A 20,070-nucleotide genomic window follows, 5' to 3' on the forward strand; every position below is an offset into this window, starting at 1 on the left:
TCAATGTACCTTGGCATAGATTCTACAAGTGTCTGGAACTCTATTGGAGGGATGAGACACCATTCTCCATGAGAAATTCTATAATTGTGGGTTTTGTTGATGGTGGTGGAAAACACTGTCTCAGGCGCCACTACAGAATCTCCCATAAGTGTTTAAATGGGTTGAGATCTGGTGACTGAGACGGCCATGGCATATGGTTTACATCATTGTCATGCTCATCATACCATACTCAGTGAACACTCTGGATGTGGATGGGGGGTAGGGATTGTCGACCTATGGGGGCATTGCCATGGTAGCTAAAATAATGGCATGCCCAGCATTGTTATATATGACTCTAAGCATGATGGGATGTTAATTGCTTAATTAACTCAGGAACCACACTTGTGTGGAAGCACCTGCGTTCAATATACTTTGTATCCCTCATTTACTCAAGTGTTTCCATTATTTTGGCAGTTACCCAACAGTCCCCATCTGAACTGATTTTCTCTCTCTCTCTCACGCTCGGTCTCCTGTTACTTCTTCTGTGATTACCATACAGTGAAAGCACTGATCCTTTCCATCTCTCCAGCTGCAGGGAGACGTCACTCCCTAGGGCCCCACACACACACACACACACACACACACACACACACACACACACACACACACACACACACACACACACACACACACACACACTAATCACTTCAAACACACAAACTAATGGTCATGTACTCACAATGCACTTCCCGTATCTGGTGTACTTGCGCCCTTTGTCCGACACGGTGTAGAGGTAAATGAAGTTGTCATGTGATCCCACTGCCAGCAGGGTGCCATCTGAAGGATGGAACAGGATTGTGGGTCAATTATCCACCATGTTTCATTCTCCTCCCTAACCGTTTATTGGTTTAACAATTCTCCCATCAAAATCCAAGTCTACGGTTAGGATAGGGTGTAAGACCAGCTCCACCCACCTACGGAGAAGCGTATGACTGACAGCTGCTCATTGCCGTCTGTATGAATGGCCACCAGGTCTCTGGTCTCCGCATCCAGAGCGTACCACCTGGGACACGGGAGGGGGGGGGGGAGAGAACATCATCGAGAATTTAGAAGAATGGACTATTCCCATGCAGGCGTAAGCGATAAGAGATGGGATTAATAGCCACTGATGGGCTTCAGAGTTCGAGTTAAGCTGAACTTACTTTCCTGAGTGAGTACCGATGGCCACAACAGCACCACTAGGGTGGAAGTCTGCACAGTGGCCATGCTCCTGAGAGAAAGAAACAGCAAGAGGGAAGGGAGAGATGCAATTCAAACATACATAAGTCATTTTGTGTAAGGCCTGAATCCTAACTTGGGATGTGTTTGCATGCCTTGATCTCAATAAAGAAAACTTGCAGCAACATTTCAATTACGTCTGTGAATAAAAAAGAATTAAAAAAAAGGGCAGTGAATGAGCGTGTATTCTTAATCTGCAGTATAGAATAGTTCTGAAAGGGAGGTATTAGTTCTTACATCCAGCAGCCTGGTCCATTCCAAGCAATGGTCCACAGAGTTCCACAGGCACACTTGCCTGTCCTGGGCACAGGTGAGGAACAGGTCCTTGAAGGGGTGAGAGGCCAGCCCCCACAGCTCGTCTGTGTGACCCTAGGGGCGATAGGTCAGAGGTTGGAAAATAATGAGGATGTGTAGGCACTTTGTCCAACGTGGCTCCACACTTGAGCAGTTAACACGACTTGCAGAGTAGTTGACACATACTCTGTCTATTCTGTATGTCGCCCATGTTACTGAATGTGAGAATCAAAATCCACAGTATCATGTTCCAACCAACTAAGCCAATGGAAACACACCACCACTAACACTCTAATGACCTCCTTCACACGGGAGTAGCGTGCCTCAAAGAGGTGGCAGACGAGGGGAGAAGGGGGTGGGCTCAGTTGGGTGCCCTCAAAAGAGGGGATAAATATCTCTGCCAGCCTGTTTATACAGAGTTCAAATCACTGGAAAATGTATGCCGAGTTTTACCACGCAGCTCTCTGGAAAATAGCAGCGTCTCCATCGCTCTGCTCTTCCTCACAGAGAAGAAACGATTGGGAAAGCAGCTAGTGAGGTGGCCGACACTGGCATCCCTACAACAGAGCTGCCGTAGCAGGGCCCTGCAGTCCTCTATTGGCTTTAGTTCTCACACCCTGGACGTTTTACACACCTGGAATATGTAGTGCTGGCAGTCAGCTAGTCAGCAGTGAGAGAGAGAGAGAGAAATAGAAAGAGAGAAATAGAAACTTCTCTCACCTGGACTTCCACCTGGAAGCCGTCATTAAACGTCCCCCTCAGGACGAAGTTACGCGAAGTGCCCACCAAAAGCTGCTCGCCCTTGCCCTCAGCCACAGCACGAATGGTTCCATATTGATCCGGGACCTGCAGCGGAAACAGATACACTGAGATGTACGTTCATATTCATCATATTGAACATGTGACATATGTTTGCGCATAAACCACGGCGCATTGGTGTGGAATGTGTCTGGGTTGTATTCGGTATGGCTGAGACGGCACCTCTATGTCCCTCTCTGGGTTGAGGCCGTGGTCCCACAGGATGATCTTGTGGTCCTTGCCCCCTCCGGTCAGCAGGGTCCCATTCCTCATCTGACACAGAGTGAAAACACTGCCATCATGGGCCTTGATCTGACGACTGATCTGGTACGCACCTACGTGGGGGGGGGGGGGGGGGCGGACGGACAGAGAGGGAGAAGTAAAATTGCCCAGAAGGAAAGAGGAGGGAGAGGAATGAGAGAGGCTTGTAAAACAGCTAGCAACAGAGATTTCTGGGAATAGGATACCACAAATACTTGACATTCGTTAATGTGGTTTATACACCACGCTGCAGGCCAGCTCTTGTTGTTTTCTCAGGGGACCATTTGAGGGGGGAAGTGAATGAGAGGGTGTGCGCAGAAGATAGCTGTGGAAGGCAAGTTCGAATGAGTGCGAGCATGCACGTCTGTGCGCGCGCACGGTCTAGGTTTGATGTGTCTGCATTCGCCACATTCTGATGATCACTCCTCCTGTTACAATACATTCTCTGCTGATAACACAGACAGATACACAGCGAGGCAGGCCCATTCCTCAAGGCTAGTTACACTGAACCTGAGGCAGGGGAATTCTCAATGGGGGTAACATTGAGTGGCAGAGGGAGGGTGTGTGAAGAATTAATGTGCATCAGATAGTGTTTCTGTCGGTTTCTGTATCGCTTCTGCTCCCCCTCATTGGCATGACCTTCATCCCTGCAGCGCTCAGACAGATGTGGACCCACACGCGCAGTCAAGCGTTCCCAAACGCAACCTCAAGCATGTGCGCACACACACATACTGTACACGCATCACAGGAGGCTGATGAGGGGAGAACGGCTCATAATAATGGCCGGAACAGAGCAAATGGAAAGGGATCAAACACCTGGAAAGTATGCGTTTTTATCTATTTGATACCGTTCCACTGATTCCGCTCCAGCCGTTACCACGAGCCCGTCCTCCCCAATTAAGGTGCCACCAACCTCCTGTGGTTTCCATGTGTTTGATACCATTCCATTTACTCCATTCCAGACATTATTATGAGCCGTCCTCCCCAATTAAGGTGACACCAAGTTCCTGTGAGACACATGCATTCCCACCGTCTAACCACTGGGTAAACAAAAAGAGATGAACAGTTTTTAATCCACGGCGCCTGGCCCTAGCCCTGCTCATCCAGTTCCTCTGTACACCACAACCAAAACTATTACTGCTCAAACCCCCAACACCCTCCGTCACCCGGGCACTCTGGCCTGCCAACACTCACCCCCCCTTCTCTTTTCCCTTCCATGTCTCTCCTTCAAAAGGCTGTTTTCTTTTCGTCAGTCTCAAACCACCTCTTTCAGTTGCTCTCCTCTGTGGCTGAGACTCACTCGGAAGGTTAACTACTTGTGATACTCATGTGGGCATGTGTGATAAATGGTCAGACAGTTTTACCAAAGTGACTAAAGTTTAAAACAAATATTCAGTAGGCTTTACATGGCTTGCGAGGGAATCAAACCCGCAATGCTGGTGTTGCAAAGCACCATGCTCCAACCAACCATGCCATCAGTACTGTAGCACTATACGGCTGCCTGCGAGGTTTAAAGTACAGTGTAAGGTATATGAGGTATTATGTGATAGTGTACCTTTGGGGCCTTTCCCTGGGGCCGGCTCCACTGTGCTCCGGCTCCAAATCAACATGACGCCTCCAGAGTCTCCAGTCAGGATGTCCCCGTTGTTGAGGAAGGCCAGACACTGAACAAACTTGGGCTTCTCGTATTTCTGAAAACGGGAAAGGGAGAGACGGGAGAATGAAATGTCTGTGTAATAATTGCTGTCTGTGTGTTTAGGGCAGACTAGAGAAAGAGACTGTATTCATGTATGGGTAAAGGTATACTATGAAAGGGATACATTACATTCTAGCATCACATTGTTATTTAAGTTTTTCACTTTTGGTGACACGTAGGGGTGTGGCGAGTACTCGGACAAAACAAGTATCATAGCGAATGGGGAATTTTCCCGAATACGATTATGATACGATTTTTTTGTTGTTGTAACTATCCGTGTTCTGAAAAAAATTCATGGTCAGCTCCCAGCACAATTGTGTACAACTGCAGGCCGCAATTCGGGGCGGTTCTGCGTGTGCTCATTCGGGCCCTGAATTGTGGGCTGCCGTTCCACCCTTATCTCCCAGCACGCATCTCTCTGTCACAGTGTGAAGGGCTGTGCGCTCTAAATAACTAGATTGGCCAGTTCGGCTGTCTGTAAAGAAACATGTAGGTTGAACCTGCTGCCAGGATTGGATTATAACAAGCCCGGCTCCCCGTCCCACCCACCCGCCTCCGTTTTCTCTCGTCTCATGGCCCAACTCCCCTTCTCTCTACAAACATATTGTGTGAATCAGAATCCGTAATTAGCTAGTCATTGTTGTTCTACCTATCAATCTAGTTAGTTATATTTTCTGTCGACGTTGCTGAGGACATATCGTTGATTTTGCCTGTCTATGTGGCGTTGTAGTAGCCTCCTTTGTCTGTCCGTCAATATTCCATTGCTGGCGTCGTCTTTGTCGTTATGTTGTGAGCTAAGCACATATGTTTGCTTGCTATTATTTTTATTCTCGCCCAGGCATTTTTACAGAGCGACAGATTAGCTTGGCTCAAGCGGATCTTTTTTAAGTCATTGAAGTCGTTTTTACGAACTGAACAAGTGAAAAATGTCCTCACCCCGAAGATGCCCTGCTTGCGTGCCAGCGAGGTGCCAGCCCAGGTCCAAAAGAAGATGTGTGACTTGCCGCAGGTTACTATGGTGTTGGCATCAGTAGGGTGGAACTCCACCGCAAGCACCACCTCATTTGTAGACTGGAGGAGGTGAAAACAGTCAAAAAATTATAAATATTCAGAACCAAATCAAATGCTATACGTATTTTAGGCAGAATTGCACAGCATAAAAACACCCCAGGTTTCCCTGACCTTGATTTCAGCTATTTTGGATTTCTTCTGCCAGTCCCAGACAGTCAACATGTGGTCGTTACAATCGTCAATCACCGCCAGGTGTGTACCGGAGTCCTGTAGGAGAAAGACAGGGCATGTCATGTCAGCAAAGCTTGTGATGAAACACAGATCCTATTGTCTGCAATTCAGTTAACATGGCATAACATAATAACATCATTCCAGGTTAGGCCTACATATTCACAGATACATACTGTATGTAGGTCAGAGGGCACGGAAATCTAAAGAGGAATCCACATGTTGCAAAATGGCCATAAAGCAGGCAGGACTAAACAATACTCTTCTAAGTGGTTAGCCATTGAGTAGATTTGGCATAATGATATCAACAACAGCATAAGATAACCTTCTTTCAAGCTTTACCATTATTTGATAGGGAAAATCCACTGCTTAGTTAGACCTTTGATCACATAAGGGGATAATGAATCACTTAGAATGCGTGCTTGTGTGGGGAGCGGAATTGTGTTTGTTCGTATGGAAAATGGGTCACGGTGTGTTTTTGTCGGTTTGCGTCTGAAGGGAGCCAGACATTAAAAGCTGTGTTCCGGAATGTGCTAACTGAGGACAGAGAGAGAATAGGAACCTTAAACTACTACTGATTAGAGGACCTATGATGTATTCAAGACCGCAATAACACCAGTCTGACCCACTAGCAAAGGGCTCAGTCCAGAAACACACAGCACCTAGAACCCCAGAACTGAGTAGAACCTCTAATCTAGATCCACTGGCTGTGATGTGAGTGTGATCTATCAGATACGTGTGATATGGACCCTTCCCAGCCAGAATGGGGTTTCATTTAATGTACTACACCAGTTCCCACAATTCTCATAATGACTAACACTTCCTGGATTATACCATTAGAGGTGCTACGGGTACCCACCGCCTTAGAGAAGGCCAGGGAGCCCACCCCTCTCTCAAAGGTGCCCAGGCCGATGACCTGCAGGGTGGACAGGCTCACAGAGTCCCACACCCTCACGTGGGGCTGCAGCGGCTAAAGAGGGAGAAGAGGAGATACACATGATTTAACAAGCCATCACTGTAGCCAAACTCAGACACTACGGCTGCATTTGCAGTATACTTTTTCACAGCATCCTTTCCTTGTTTCCTTCCCTTCACAATCACTGGTAGATGAGGAGGAGATGAGAACACAAACATAATTTTTGTAGATAAAAGGATTGGACAGATTTCCACCCAATTGCTTTTCATCTATCATATCCTCTAAGATCAGTGGTCATGAAGGAATGGGGGAAGGAGGTGAGGAAAGGAAGCCATTTTAAAGACTTGAGATAGCCTTTAACAAGTAGTCAGTGAGTGAGTGGTGCAGGATCAGGCGGGCTGACAGGTAAGAATACACTTCTAAAGAGTCGTTCCAGGAAGGTTTGAGCCAGTTTGGCATGTTTAGACCCAGAGAGCTTAAATATAATTAGTTGCATGAGCGCACTGATTGTTGGTGTGGTTGAGTAAATATGGAGCACCTGTGTCTGAGTCTGCCTGTCAGGGACGTGAGTGAGCCTGATTGTGCAACGCGAGCAGAAATACTATCACCGTACACAAGAAGAGACCTAGTGCAAACAAGGATTATGCTGTTAAACATAACCACAGGTGTCTCTCCGTATTCAGCGGGCTGAAATAAGACTACTAAACTCACTTGAAAAAACCCATGGCGTTACATAGGTGACATTTGAGCCCTGTGACTTGCCCATTGTGTGTGTGTGTGTGTGTGTGTGTGTGTGTGTGTGTGTGTGTGTGTGTGTGTGTGTGTGTGTGTGTGTGTGTGTGAATGATAGGCAAGAAAACAGCATCTGTGCTCCTAAATCCGGATGAACAAACATGAAATGTACATGAACAAAGAAATATCACACATACGAACATATCATTAAAGGATTTAGCGAGCAGGAAGGCAGGGGGTTAGTAATGGGTGAGGTGGTGGGAGTGTGACTCACCCGGCCGTCCTTGTCCACTCCCGCAATCTGTCCCGTGGCAATGCGGATCTTATCGGGGTGAACGGCAAGGCTAGTGAGTTAAGCAGAGAGCGAGACAGAGAGCGTGAGAGAGCAAGAGAAAATCATAGACAGATAGAATGAGAGACAAAACATGAATAGATTGTCAAACCAATAACTTTTTTTTTTTTTTTTTTAAATGTCGGAAACTACCTCCCTGTTGAAAACCATTAGTCAGAAACAATCCGTCGTAATGAGAGGAGTATGTCAGGTCTAAAATTAAGTTGAGAGGGAGCTGCTAGACTGAGCTGACCCGTTTGCCTGTCTGGCCTACAGCCTGATGGGAGGAAGTGAGGCTTTTCATTTCAAACAAAGACAGTTTTGAGTCAGGCTTCTGCCATCACAAGGACTAATTGTCTCTTCCACTTCTCTACCACCCGGGCAGAAGACATTTATATCTCATTTGCTTAGTCTTTATCTTAAGAGGCCTCTGAGAGGATGGAACCTGGAGACAGTTAAGCTGAACCATTGCGTCTGTGACAACTATTTGCTTAATCCACATTAAAAGGTTTCGTAATGAAGTGTTTGTACATTATTCAGACCCTGAGGGACACATTGTTGTATCATCTGAATCTAGTGTATCTACTGTATGCAGAATACACAGCCCATGATGGTGTGTAAGCTATTGCAGGAATTCATTACCTGATACTACACAACCAAGGCTGACCAATACTCCCAGGCTGACAAAAAAAAACATAAAATCGGAGAACAGGATACCAGCTCACCATTTGACACAGTCAGTGTGGCCAAGGTAGTGGCGCTGTGTTCTCTCATCGTAGTTGAAGAGCACGACCACGGAGGCTATGAAGTATACACTCTCCCCTGTAGGGAGCAGGTACACGTTGGCTCTGCAGTCTCTCCCCCTGTAGCCATACCTGACATAAAGGACTCAAGGAACCACAACACTATTCCCCTTTCCATCATCTGCAACGTGAAAACAACTGGACAGGTGAAAGTGAAGACCTATAAAGGCCTCCACCTTTTTGCTTTGACATCTGTCTGAGCCCAGAGACCCACAGACAGACGAGTGGGCGAGACCGAGGTCAGGGACACACGGAGTAACAGAGTGTTTGGGACCAGGCACCGCTAAGAAGAAAGGATACACCCACTCAAGTTTGAGTTTCCACGGAGGCAGCTCTGTGCGCACGTCCTCATAGTTCTCCACGTCCGCCGGGATGAACATGGTGATGGGGCGACCTCGCATGAACATCTTGATGTAGTCTCCCTCTGCGAAGGAGACGGACAAAGTATATTTTTTTTAGCTAGCTAAATCACGATCGCCATTTTGACTTGCTACACAGAGAGGAATTCTGGTAACACTAAACCCATGCTTTTGCAAACACATTCAACATACAGTATTAGCACAGGTATAAGTATAAGCAGGTATAAGCACTTTCAAATACTATTTGAAAGTATTCAGGCAGACTAGAGCAAACACTCAAAGAAGCAGGCCTGAGTAGTGGCGGTTCATGTTTTACATTAACAGAAAACCCTGTTACGGTAAAGCATTAAAAATGACTGTGGGTCAGACAAATACCTCGTTTAATAAAGGTTAATATAGAGTCATGAGTCAGAGAGCGTAAGTGAGAGTGCATGACGTGACTTTAGTCCACGAACCCAAAGATATCTGCAGCGTGACTGCTCAACACTCTCCGCACCGTCACACACAACCACTTAGTGTGACAACATTTTTTTTTTTTTTACACATAAAAACCTACAAAAGCCTTGAAAACCCTAATGAGTTCAGTTAGTGTGCTGCACGTGCTTTCCACTCATCCAGGGATGAGATACTGCATAGACCGAGATAGATATACAGATAGACGGCCAGTCAGACAGAGAGAAGCGTCGGGTGCCGTGCAGTGGCGCAAAGCAGTGAGTCAGCAACCCCAAACTCAGCTGAAATAAGAAAACGTGATGGGGGGATAGAAAAAAGAAAAGATGGGGAAAAGAGAGCAAAAAGAGGGGGGGGGGGGTAGATTTGTGGTAGACGGGGATCAGTGGAATGTGTGTGTTTCTACTCTCCTAGTGAGAGAGGACGAAAGGGAGATGGGTTGGACGGAGGCCAAACTTCACCATTGCTCATGAGCGAGGGCTTTCTTCTAGCTTTCCCAGATTGAGGAGGAGCATACAGTAGACTCAAACTAAAGGGCCAGAATTCATCCCAGGACCTACCTAGTTATTACTAGTTAGAATGTACTGGTACCACTAAAGGCCAACACACTGCCTTGGACACTGTAATACTTTTAACCATTGTCTGCAGTATTCTTCCTAACTAATCCTTTCCCCCACTGCACAGTGCATTCGGAAAGTAATCAGACCCCTTCATTTTTTCCACGTTACGTTACAGCCTTACTCTAAAATTGATTAAATTGTTTCCCCCCCCCCCCTCAATCTACACTCAATACCCCATAATGACAAAGCACCTTTGGCAGCGATTACAGCCTCGAGTCTACTTGGGTATGACGCTACCAGCTTGGCACACCTGTATTTGGGGAGTTTCTCCCATTCTTCGCTGCAAATCCTCTCAAGCTCTGTCAGGTTGGATGGGGAGCGTCACTGATCAGGTATTTTCATGTGTCTCCAGAGATGTTCGATCGGTTTCAAGTCCGGGCTCTGGCTGGGCCACTCAAGGACATTGAGACTTGTCCCGAAGCCACACCTGCGTTGCCACTACCGTCGCTCCAGTCTGAGGTCCTGAGCAGGTTTTCATCAATGATCTCTCTGTACTTTGCTCCGTTCATCTTTGCCACTGAAAAACATCCCCACAGAATGATGCTGCCACCACCATGCTTCACCATAGGGATGGTGCCAGGTTTCCTCCAGACGTGACGCTTTGCATTCAGGCCAAAGAGTTCAATCTTGGTTTCATCAGATCAGAGAATCTTGTTTCTCATGGTCTGAGAGTCTTTAGGTGCCTTTTGGCAAACTGCAAGCAGACTGTCATGTGCTTTTTACTGAAGAGTGGCTTCCGTCTGGCCACTCTACCATAAAGGCCTGATTTGTGGAGTGCTGCAAAGATGGTTGTCCTTCTGGAAGGTTCTCCCATCCCCACATAGGAGCTCTGACCAAGGCCTTTCTCTCCCGATTGCTCAGTTTGGCCGGGCTGCTAGCTCTAGGAAGAGTCTTGGGGTTTTTAAACCTCTTCCATTTAAGAATGATGGCCACTGTGTTCTTGGGGACCTTCAATACTGCAGAAATATTTTGGTACCCTTCCCCAGATCTGTGCCCCGACACAGTCCTGTCTGGGAGCTCTAGAGCCAATTCATTCGACCTCGTGTCTTGGTTTTTGATCTGACATGCACTGTCAACTGTGGACCCTTATATAGACAGGTGTGTGCCTTTCCAAATCATGTCCAATGAACTGAATTTACCACAGGTGGAATACAATCAAGTTGCAGAAACATCAAGGATGATGAATGGAAACAGGATGCACCTGAGCTCCATTTCAAGTCTCATAGCAAAGGGTCTGAATACTTGTGAAAATAAGATAAGAAAAAATGTAAAAACTGTTTTCAGCTTTGTCATTTTGGGGTATTGTGTGTAGAATGATGAGGAAAATGTTTATTTAATCAATTTCAGAATAAGGCTGTAACGTTACATAATGGGGGAATAAAAGGGGTCTGAATGCTCTCCGAATGTACTGTATCTGTGGCCAATAATGCCGGGAAAAGGCTGAATTCGTTGAATGAGCTGAATTCCAGTCCAAAGTGTGTCTGTGGAGGTAAATGAGCACCCCAGCCAGCAGACTCAGGACCAACCACCTTCCTCACATGACCAGAGGCAACCTGCCTGAGCCAAGAGTGGGACGCTTTTAACCAGACGACACTCCGCTAAGTGGCCAGGGCATACTGGCACATCTATGCCCTTTATTTAGGTCGGGCATCGCCTGATGACAATAAATGGAGGAGGGTGAGAAAGTAGAGGGAGGGAGTGAGAGAGTGAGAGCGAGAAAGAGCGCAGAGGGAAACAAGAGATTCTGTCTGTGTTTGACATGATAAAGGGAATGTCAGAGATAGATAGACAAGCCAAAAAAGCAGAGAGGGTGGGGCAAGCGCTCGTCCCAAGGCTGGCAGCTCTCCTCGCTATCTAAAAACTTACCTGCTTGGCTGTTTTTCTCGCGGGTTGACATTTTGGCTGGTCATGAGACAGAAACAATGTCACTCACACAATGATAGTACACAGGGGAGAAGAGCTAGAATGACCTGAAGACAGCAACGATGACTTGTTGGGACTACACAATAGGATGAAGGACTATGTTGAAGGAAAGGAGACATGTTTGGAAGGAACAACAAGACACTAGGCTTTGAAACACAGCTCTTCTCTTACCTAAAAAGGTACTCTCAAACCTACACAGCACAGCACAGCGTTTTCATAAGCCCAACGAGAGCACACTTTAGGTTACATTGCATCCTATTGTACAGCTTCATTAATAAACGATCTGGTTGTAAACAGATGTGCCAATTGTGTCGGTATACCGCAGTACATAGCTCTAGCGGTTCCATTACGCGGTGGTGGATGACTAACTTAGAAGAGAGAGTATATTCACCTTGGCTGATCACTGGGTCTTTATGCCTGGAAGAGAATGGAGAAATAACAATAAGGTCAGACTGTGACTTGAGACTACAAAACAAGTAAAGGTTATCTGACAGCTGGGCCAATTTAACAGCGTTCTCTATTAGGGAGGGACTTTGGATGAACACAATATAGGGAATTAAGGGGCGATTCTTGGATGATAGTGTAAGATCTGAAAAAGGTACTCTCAAGCTAATGAATACCCCATAAACGAAAGCAGGCCAGTCTCACCTCTTAGTACACAACATAGACCGGAATTCAATTATTGTGCATCACCGTATTTGCATTACACTTCCACACATGTTTACATCAGATTTGTGAAGCGTGTCCCATCAGCCACTCACTTGTCTGCGTTCTTCGCCACCTTGGCCAGCAGTTTGGAGGTGGAAGCAGCCTTCACCAGCTTGTTCCTGCTCTCCTCGCCACTCTCCCAGGTACTACTCTGTGAACGCTCCATTCCCGTGCCCCGCTTCGCACTGTGACCCCTACACACACACACAGAGGGACGTACAGGGTGCACACAAAAAAATAAACAGATTGTTTTATACCACAGACGGGTAGAGAGAAGGACAGTTGGCTAGACAGAAAGAAAGCTGGAGTATGGATGAGTGCCATGGTGATAATGAGGATTTGTTTGAATTTGTTCAATTAGTTGAACTGTAAAAAGTGCATTAGTGTGTGCAACTGTGAACTACATTATTTTTTTGCAGTTTTATGCCATATACATTAAAAGTACAGCCCAGAGCTTGAACCTGACCAGGCCACCAAGTGACCTGACAAGGGAAAAAAAAAACTTTGTACCTTTAATGCACTTAATTCAAATTGAATTATTTCACTCATGGTAAGCCTCTTTTTAGGGTTAATCTGGACCTGAAACAGACGCGCACAAATGCAGAGATACAGTGCCTCAGAGGTACCCAGGTGAGTAGCAGGCAACCCTCAGGGGTAGAATCGATACCCGCTGCTGTAGCCGGGCACACAGGGGAAAGCCCACCCCAGTCACAGGTTAGTACACACGGGCTGGCTGAACAAGTCAACCCCCCCCCCCCCCAGGCTTCAGCAGACAGAGGAGGACAGTGAGTTTGGCTGTAAGAATCACACTGCTAGTAAAGTGAAGAATGGAAAGTTTGGAGAATGGCTAGAGCAGAGAGAGAACAGCGCGAGAGAGAGAGAGAGGGGATTGTGAGAGAAAGAGCACGAGCGTGAAGAACTCCACTCCTCATGCGAAGCTGCGAGAAGGAAGGGGGTTTAAACTGCGAGACGTAATGTTTTTTGTTTTTTTTGGGGGGGGGGGGGGGGGGGGGGGGGGGGTCACTTCTGCATGGTGTTTTGTTCTACCTCCAGGGGGCCATAGTGACACTGAGGGGGCAGATAGGACTGGGGCTGAATGTTGGGGGAGCGGTGGTGGTTCAACGACGTTACACTGCTACATTTACAGAGTCTGTACTCTCTCCTTATCTACTGTACGATGAGGGAGAGACAGGGACAGGAAGGGAAAGACATCCAGACGTCCTCTGCTTATTCTAACTGCCTGGAATTTGGCGGGAAAACAACAACCTAGCCCAAAAAGAATTTCTCCATAACCCTACTACACGCACACACGCAGTACTGGTACAGTATCATTGCTCTACAGCAGATATGTAACGTACACTGAGTGTACAAAACATTAGGAACTCTTTCCATGACATAGACTGACCAGGTGAAAGCTATGATCTCTTATTGATGTCACTTGTTAAATCCACTTCAGATCAGTGTAGATGAAGGGCAGGGGACAGGTTCAAGAAAGATATTTAAGCCTTAAGACAATTGAGACATGGGTTGTGTACGTTCGTATGTCTTACCCACAAACGGGGTATGGTACTAGGAGCCAGGCACACCAATTTGAGTGTGTGAAGATCTGCAATGCTGCTGGGTTTTTCCACACTCAACCGTTTCCCGCGTGTATCAAGAGGGGGTGCAACTCAATATTAGGAAGGTGTTCTTAATGTTTTGCACATTCTGTGTCTGTTGGTTAAAAGCCCTGAATGGTACACTCACATCTTCAAAAATAGCAACAGAAGCCCACTTGATACTTCCAATCCAACCAGAGGATTGAATAGCATGGAAAAGGGCCATTTAAGAGGTAAAAGTCACCCTATAATACTCATCCCCAGAAAGGGCCCCGACTGTGCACTACGCTGCTTAGAAGCCTGGCCCATTTCAGATTGGGTGGACACACACACACAATTGCCAGCGGATGAGTTTTCCGGGCTAACGTTCTTGGCACGGCAGCGGCGCTGACTAATAACCTGTCACTTGCCCAGTCTAATAGGCAGGGATGGGTTCACGGGTGCTCTTTGTGAAACTTAATTGGTTCTCAATGTTCCTGAGAATAATTTATATTGATCTGTGTTATGGGTAATGAGTGCGAAGGCAGTGCTTTGATTAGTGAGAGCAGTCGGTCTGGGGCTGGAGCGCGTGTGTGTTGGCGTGTGTGTGGGAGTCTAGGGCTGGTGTGTGTATGCATCCGAGTGTGTATCCTGAATGGTACGAAGCACAGCTAGTGCATGACAGATAGGGCCTCTCCTATTCCTAATGGAGAGAGGGCTCAAACTGTTACAGATGAGTGCAGAAGGGTCATATGCAAACCATTCCTCTACTCTATTTTCCTCATCTCTGAATGAAAGGGCTTTGCTACAAACGGGGCTACAACTAGTCTAAAAGATAAGTGATGCAGTTTGAGAAGCTAAGGTCTGCAGTGGCTGAGTCTCTACAGGGAACGATAGCTGAAAGTACAGGTGAGAGACAGAGAAGGGAGAGAACAGGTTAATAACCAAAATGGGTTCAAAAATGAAAGCGATCTAAAGAAGCATGCCAACCAGTCAAAGGTAAGAGCTAAAGTCATGAGCATTCAGAGTGTCGGAGGGCATTGCGTTGGTAAGGTGGGGGGGGGGGGGGGCAATCGACAATCAAAGTGGGCATCTTAGGAACCTTTTGGCTGGGGAGGTGCCCTTGCTCTCCGGGGCCTGCCTTTGGGACTGAGGGGGGTGGGGTGAGGAGGGGTGGCTGGAGACGGAGGGGGACGGAGAGGGCTGTACGGGGCTGGCAGGGGAGGGTTTATCGTTAGCCTGGTTGGGCTGGGAGGGCCCCTCCTCCTTCTCCTTGATGCCCTCCATCTGAGGCTTGTCCTTTTTCCTCTCCGCTGTCTGACCGCTGTGGAGACAACCAGGGGGTCAACCAGAGGATAACCAAACAGCGGAACACCACCAGTGGCGACATGGGTACAAGGGGACACAACCAGTGGCGACATGGGTACAAGGGGACACAACCAGTGGCGACATGGGTACAAGGGGACACAACCAGTGGAGACATGGGTACAAGGGGACACAAACAGATGGAACATATATGACGACGACAAAAAAGTGACAAATAACGAAACACAGGGGTATACCAGGACACCGTTGATGGTAAAATGATCCTAGATCTGGGCAACTTCTACCCTCAGCCTTCACTACTGAGAGACCTGCAAAGCCTCAACTTCCTGCAAAGGCAGTGAATAGCTGAGGTCAGTATATTTGATTCATATCTAGTTAGTCATCGAGGACATGCTCAGCAATGCTTAGCCATAGGCTTAGCTACATGCTGTGACAGGTACTCCGTCACTACGTCATTGTCCTGAAAGAACCAGGGAAGTGTATAGGCTTTATTCTGCTGAATCACTGCAAGCTGCAAGGGAGAAAGTTAAACCCGTGATCAACATTCAACAGTTTATTTTCTGGGAGGAATTAATGTGGCGTTTCAAGGCAAAAGAATATCAATACAGACTCTGCATCAATGGCTGCCCATCTGATACATGCAGGTCTAGAGTTGTGCAGTGACTGTTTTTGAATGGTGTGTGTGTGTGTGTGTGTGTAGCGTATGTAACTTTGTATGTGTGTGTGTGTGTGTGTGTGTGTGTGTGTGTGTAGCGTGTGTAACTTTGTATGTGTGTGTGTGTGTGTGTAGCGTATGTAACTTTATGTGTTTGTGTGTGTGTGTAGTAGAGTACCTCTTGGCAGCTGAGGAGAAGGTATCCTTCCTGGTGACGGAAACTGTGGAGCTGTCTCGGTCTCTGTGGCTGGGCTTGCGGCTGCTGGAGCTGCCGTTGGCGATGCAGGACATAGAGTAGGCCTCGCGCAGGGGAGTCTGGCCTACAATGGGCAGGAGAGAGCACAGTAAGAGGCGACAGTAAAACCCACGCAGTATATACAAGTAACTGCCAAAACACTTGAGCAAATGAGGGATACAAAGTATATTGAAAGCAGGTGCTTCCACACAGGTGTGGTTCCTGAGATAATTAACCTTGCATCATGCTTAGGGTCATGTATAAAAATGCCCAGTTGCCGAATGTTTTGGCTACCGAGGCTAGAAGAGCTGTGACCTTGAAAGAGGGGTCTCAAAGGAGCATAGGGGGTTTAAATGGTGTGTGTGTGTGTGTGTGTGTGTCTCTCCCTCCTTCACCAGATCTCAACCCAATTGAAGACTTACGGGAGATACTGGATAGGCGCCCGAGACAGTGTTTTCCACCACCATCAACAAAACACCAAATCATGGAATTTCTTGTGGAAGAATGGTGTCACATCCCTCCCATAGAGTTCCAGACACTTGTAGAATCTATGCCAAAGTGCGTTGGCCCAACGTCCTATTAAGACACTATGTTGGTGTTTCCTTTATTTTGGCTGTTACCTGTACATCAGGATACAATGGGAGGAACGTTTATGTATGTGAGTGTGAGAGAGCTGTGTGAGAGAGCTGTGAGAGAGCGAAAGAGCTGTGAGAGCTGTGAGAGAGGAGGAGACACTGTCTACTAGGGCTGACCCCAATTAGTCAACTGGTCGATAGGCTGTTGGTCGAACAAGATCTATTTTAGTCGAGCAGTAGCAAATATATATATATATATTTTTAATGGCACACGAGGCGCCTGTCTGATTCACACCCATGTCAGTGAACTAATCCATTGCAGAGGCTGAGACTAATCCATTGCGGAGCCGCGTGGATGGCACAGTCCAAGAAGAAGGGGAGTGTGGCTAAAATGCACAATGCACGTCTCTCTCCAGAACGTTCTCTCTCCCCCGCCAATTTGTGCACATTCATTGTTTCATAACTTCATTGTGTGAATTGTTTGCCTTGATTGTTAGTGTATATCAAGTCCCCATTACATACATCACCTGTAGTAGCCTACATTTACCGTTCATTCTTATAATTTCTAATCTACAATGTTTGTTTGGTTATGGTCACTTCTGTTCATCCATTCACTATATTATTATTTCAGTCTTTTTACCGTTCTCATTGGCAGAGTGGACATCGTTGTTTGCAGAGTGCACAACCTACGCTAAGTTTAGATTTATTTTTGTTCCATTTACGAGTTGTCAATTTAGTCAGTCTTCTGTTTGGAGCACTACTGTCAATGTTGATGAAGGACATGCACCTGATTACGCATAGAAATCGGCCTATAGGCTACCTGGCCTGCGCACAAATGTAGGCATATTATAGCCTAAACGTGCACATTTGGGGATCTGATAGTATTTCCAATTGGCTTAACGTACCACCACTAATGAGCTGTGGAGCTTCTCAAAGTAATGTTTTCTTCACCTCAAACAGTAAGCAAACAAAGTCTGTTTTTACAGCCGTTGAGAATGACAATAGTTCCTCAATTGTATTTGGAAAATATTTCTAGCCCTCTCCCTTTTCAATAACCACTCAGCGTGAAAGGGAAAAATGTCATGCTCTGATCCAGTGGAAACGTCATAAAATGAGTCTACCTGATGAGCTCTTATCCCTTGCGCTATATTTTATACAACGTTGCAAGTTTGCTAGTGTGAACTTCTCTGGACCAAAGTTGATAGTTGATACAATGTTTCAAGTTCGTTGCAGACAGGCCATGCGTAGCCAATGCGATTAATAGGATATTTTCTACCTGCAGACTGCAATGTTTTTATTTGTTGTAGGCTATTCTTACATAGTTGGCAATAGAAGTTACTTCTTTAGGTTTGCCTCATTTTCATTTAGCTAGAATTTTGATTACCCACCTGACAATGATTTTGAGCTACGTAGACAAGACGAAAATGTTCATATGAAAACCATAACAGGCACGCAGATTGGTCGAAATTGTAAGATAAATCGGCATTCCGCACGAGAAAGGTTGCCGACTCCTCGTGTAACCTATTACCGGAAACTTCAGGAGAGAAACTCTCTACAGCAGTATATAGGGATTAAAGGGAGGGGGAGTGGTTGAACAACGGAGTATGAGATTATGACTGCTCAACAGACATGGTTTATGAGCCTAATCCGTGGGAGAACAAAGGAAGGATTAGGGAAGGCAGATGTAAAAAGCATAACATCCTTCCTCCCAATGAAGCTTCTATGACACTTCTGTAAAGCCACAGACACAACGGTAGCGTTTGCCAGCCGAGAACACTTAGCACCTCTGAACAGAGTGGCGGACGTAATTTGCAAGCCAATTCTACATGTAGAAACTACCAAAAATGTCAGCAGTCAGACGCCCGCCGACGTGTGGTCCCCAAAACACACCGCACCGAAGAAACGGCAGACAAACAGCTGACCGTCACTCGGTGAGAAGTGTTTCCTCTCTACGATGTGTGGGGGGCAGGGTTATGTTTGGGGGCACGTGAAGTCCCAGTTGAAGCCTGATTCCGTGTCAGTGACACAAGGCCCAGTTTCACGGCCCATTAACCCCCAAGCGCGCGCACACACACACACACAGCATGGTGGAGGAGGCGGCCTCCCTACCCCATCCACCAGCCCCCACCACCTCCCTCCTCATCTCACCAGTCTCCTCCCCCTCAGCATCAAGACAAAAGACAGCCTGAGTGTGTTTGGGGGAAAGACTGGAAATGCTGGTACACAAGGCCAGAGGGAGAGTCTAATGAGTGGTCAACCAAAATCAATCCCATTCTAGAGACTTCAGAAAGTATTCAAGCTCCTTTCTAAAACCATGTTTTCACTTTGTTATTATGGGATATTGTGTGACAAATCATCTATTTAATCCATTTTTAATTCAGGCTGTAACACAACAAAAACGTGGAATAAGTCAAAGGGGTGTGAATTACAGGTCGACCGATTATGATTTTTCAACACCGATACCGATTAAATCGGCCGATTTTTATTTATTTATTTATTTGTAATAATGACAATTACAACAATACTGAATGAACACTTTTTCTTTAACTTAATATAATACATCAATAAAATCAATTTAGCCTCAAATAAATAACGAAACATGTTCAATTTGGTTTAAATAATGCAAAAACAAAGTGTTGGAGAAGAAAGTAAAAGTGCAATATGTGCCATGTAAAAAAGCTAACGTTTAAGTTCCTTGATCAGAACATGAGAACATATGAAAACTGGTGGTTCCTTTTAACATGAGTCTTCAATATTCCCAGGTAAGAAGTTTTAGGTTGTAGTTATTATAGGAATTATAGGACTATTTCTTTCTATAACATTTGTATTTAATATACCTTCGACTATTGGATGTTCTTATAGGCACTTTAGTATTGCCAGTCTAACAGTATAGCTTCCGTCCCTCTCCTCGCCCCTACCTGGGCTCGAACCAGGAACACATTGAAAACAGCCACCCTCGAAGGCATCGTTATCCATTGCTCCACAAAAGCCGCGGCCCTTGCAGAGTAAGGGGAACAACTACTTCAAGGTCTCAGAGCGAATGCCATCACCGATTGAAACGCTATCCGCGCGCACCCCGCATTTCACATCGGTTACACCAGCCTAATCTCGGGAGTTGACAGGCTTGAAGTCATAAACAGCTCAATGCTTGAAGCACAACAAAGAGCTGCTGGCAAACGCATGAAAGTGCTGTTTGAATGAATGCTTACGAGCCTGCTGCTGCCTACCACCGCTCAGTCAGACTGCTCTATCAAATATCAAATCATAGACTTAATTATAACATAATAACACACAGAAATACGAGCCTTAGGTCAT

General features: G+C 46.3%; 1 protein-coding gene across 1 annotated transcript in view; it reads right to left on the reverse strand.

Annotated features, from left to right (window-relative positions):
- LOC120046504 (echinoderm microtubule-associated protein-like 4) overlaps positions 1 to 20,070 on the reverse strand; it is an 81,928-nt gene that overhangs the window by 16,366 nt on the left and 45,492 nt on the right. Inside the window, exons 3-19 of the mRNA XM_038991790.1 lie at positions 16,124 to 16,265; positions 12,441 to 12,581; positions 12,071 to 12,096; positions 11,623 to 11,658; positions 8,628 to 8,751; positions 8,250 to 8,399; positions 7,468 to 7,537; positions 6,405 to 6,515; positions 5,489 to 5,584; positions 5,243 to 5,377; positions 4,166 to 4,301; positions 2,533 to 2,684; positions 2,272 to 2,397; positions 1,495 to 1,626; positions 1,182 to 1,249; positions 954 to 1,042; positions 719 to 816 (exon numbers count right to left, since the gene is read on the reverse strand). Of these exons, the coding sequence (XP_038847718.1) occupies positions 719 to 816; positions 954 to 1,042; positions 1,182 to 1,249; positions 1,495 to 1,626; positions 2,272 to 2,397; positions 2,533 to 2,684; positions 4,166 to 4,301; positions 5,243 to 5,377; positions 5,489 to 5,584; positions 6,405 to 6,515; positions 7,468 to 7,537; positions 8,250 to 8,399; positions 8,628 to 8,751; positions 11,623 to 11,658; positions 12,071 to 12,096; positions 12,441 to 12,581; positions 16,124 to 16,265 (1,832 nt within the window). The remainder of the gene's footprint in view (positions 1 to 718; positions 817 to 953; positions 1,043 to 1,181; positions 1,250 to 1,494; positions 1,627 to 2,271; positions 2,398 to 2,532; positions 2,685 to 4,165; positions 4,302 to 5,242; positions 5,378 to 5,488; positions 5,585 to 6,404; positions 6,516 to 7,467; positions 7,538 to 8,249; positions 8,400 to 8,627; positions 8,752 to 11,622; positions 11,659 to 12,070; positions 12,097 to 12,440; positions 12,582 to 16,123; positions 16,266 to 20,070) is intronic.

This window comes from Salvelinus namaycush, chromosome 4 (assembly GCF_016432855.1).
Source record: "Salvelinus namaycush isolate Seneca chromosome 4, SaNama_1.0, whole genome shotgun sequence".
Classification (NCBI taxonomy): domain Eukaryota; kingdom Metazoa; phylum Chordata; class Actinopteri; order Salmoniformes; family Salmonidae; genus Salvelinus; species Salvelinus namaycush.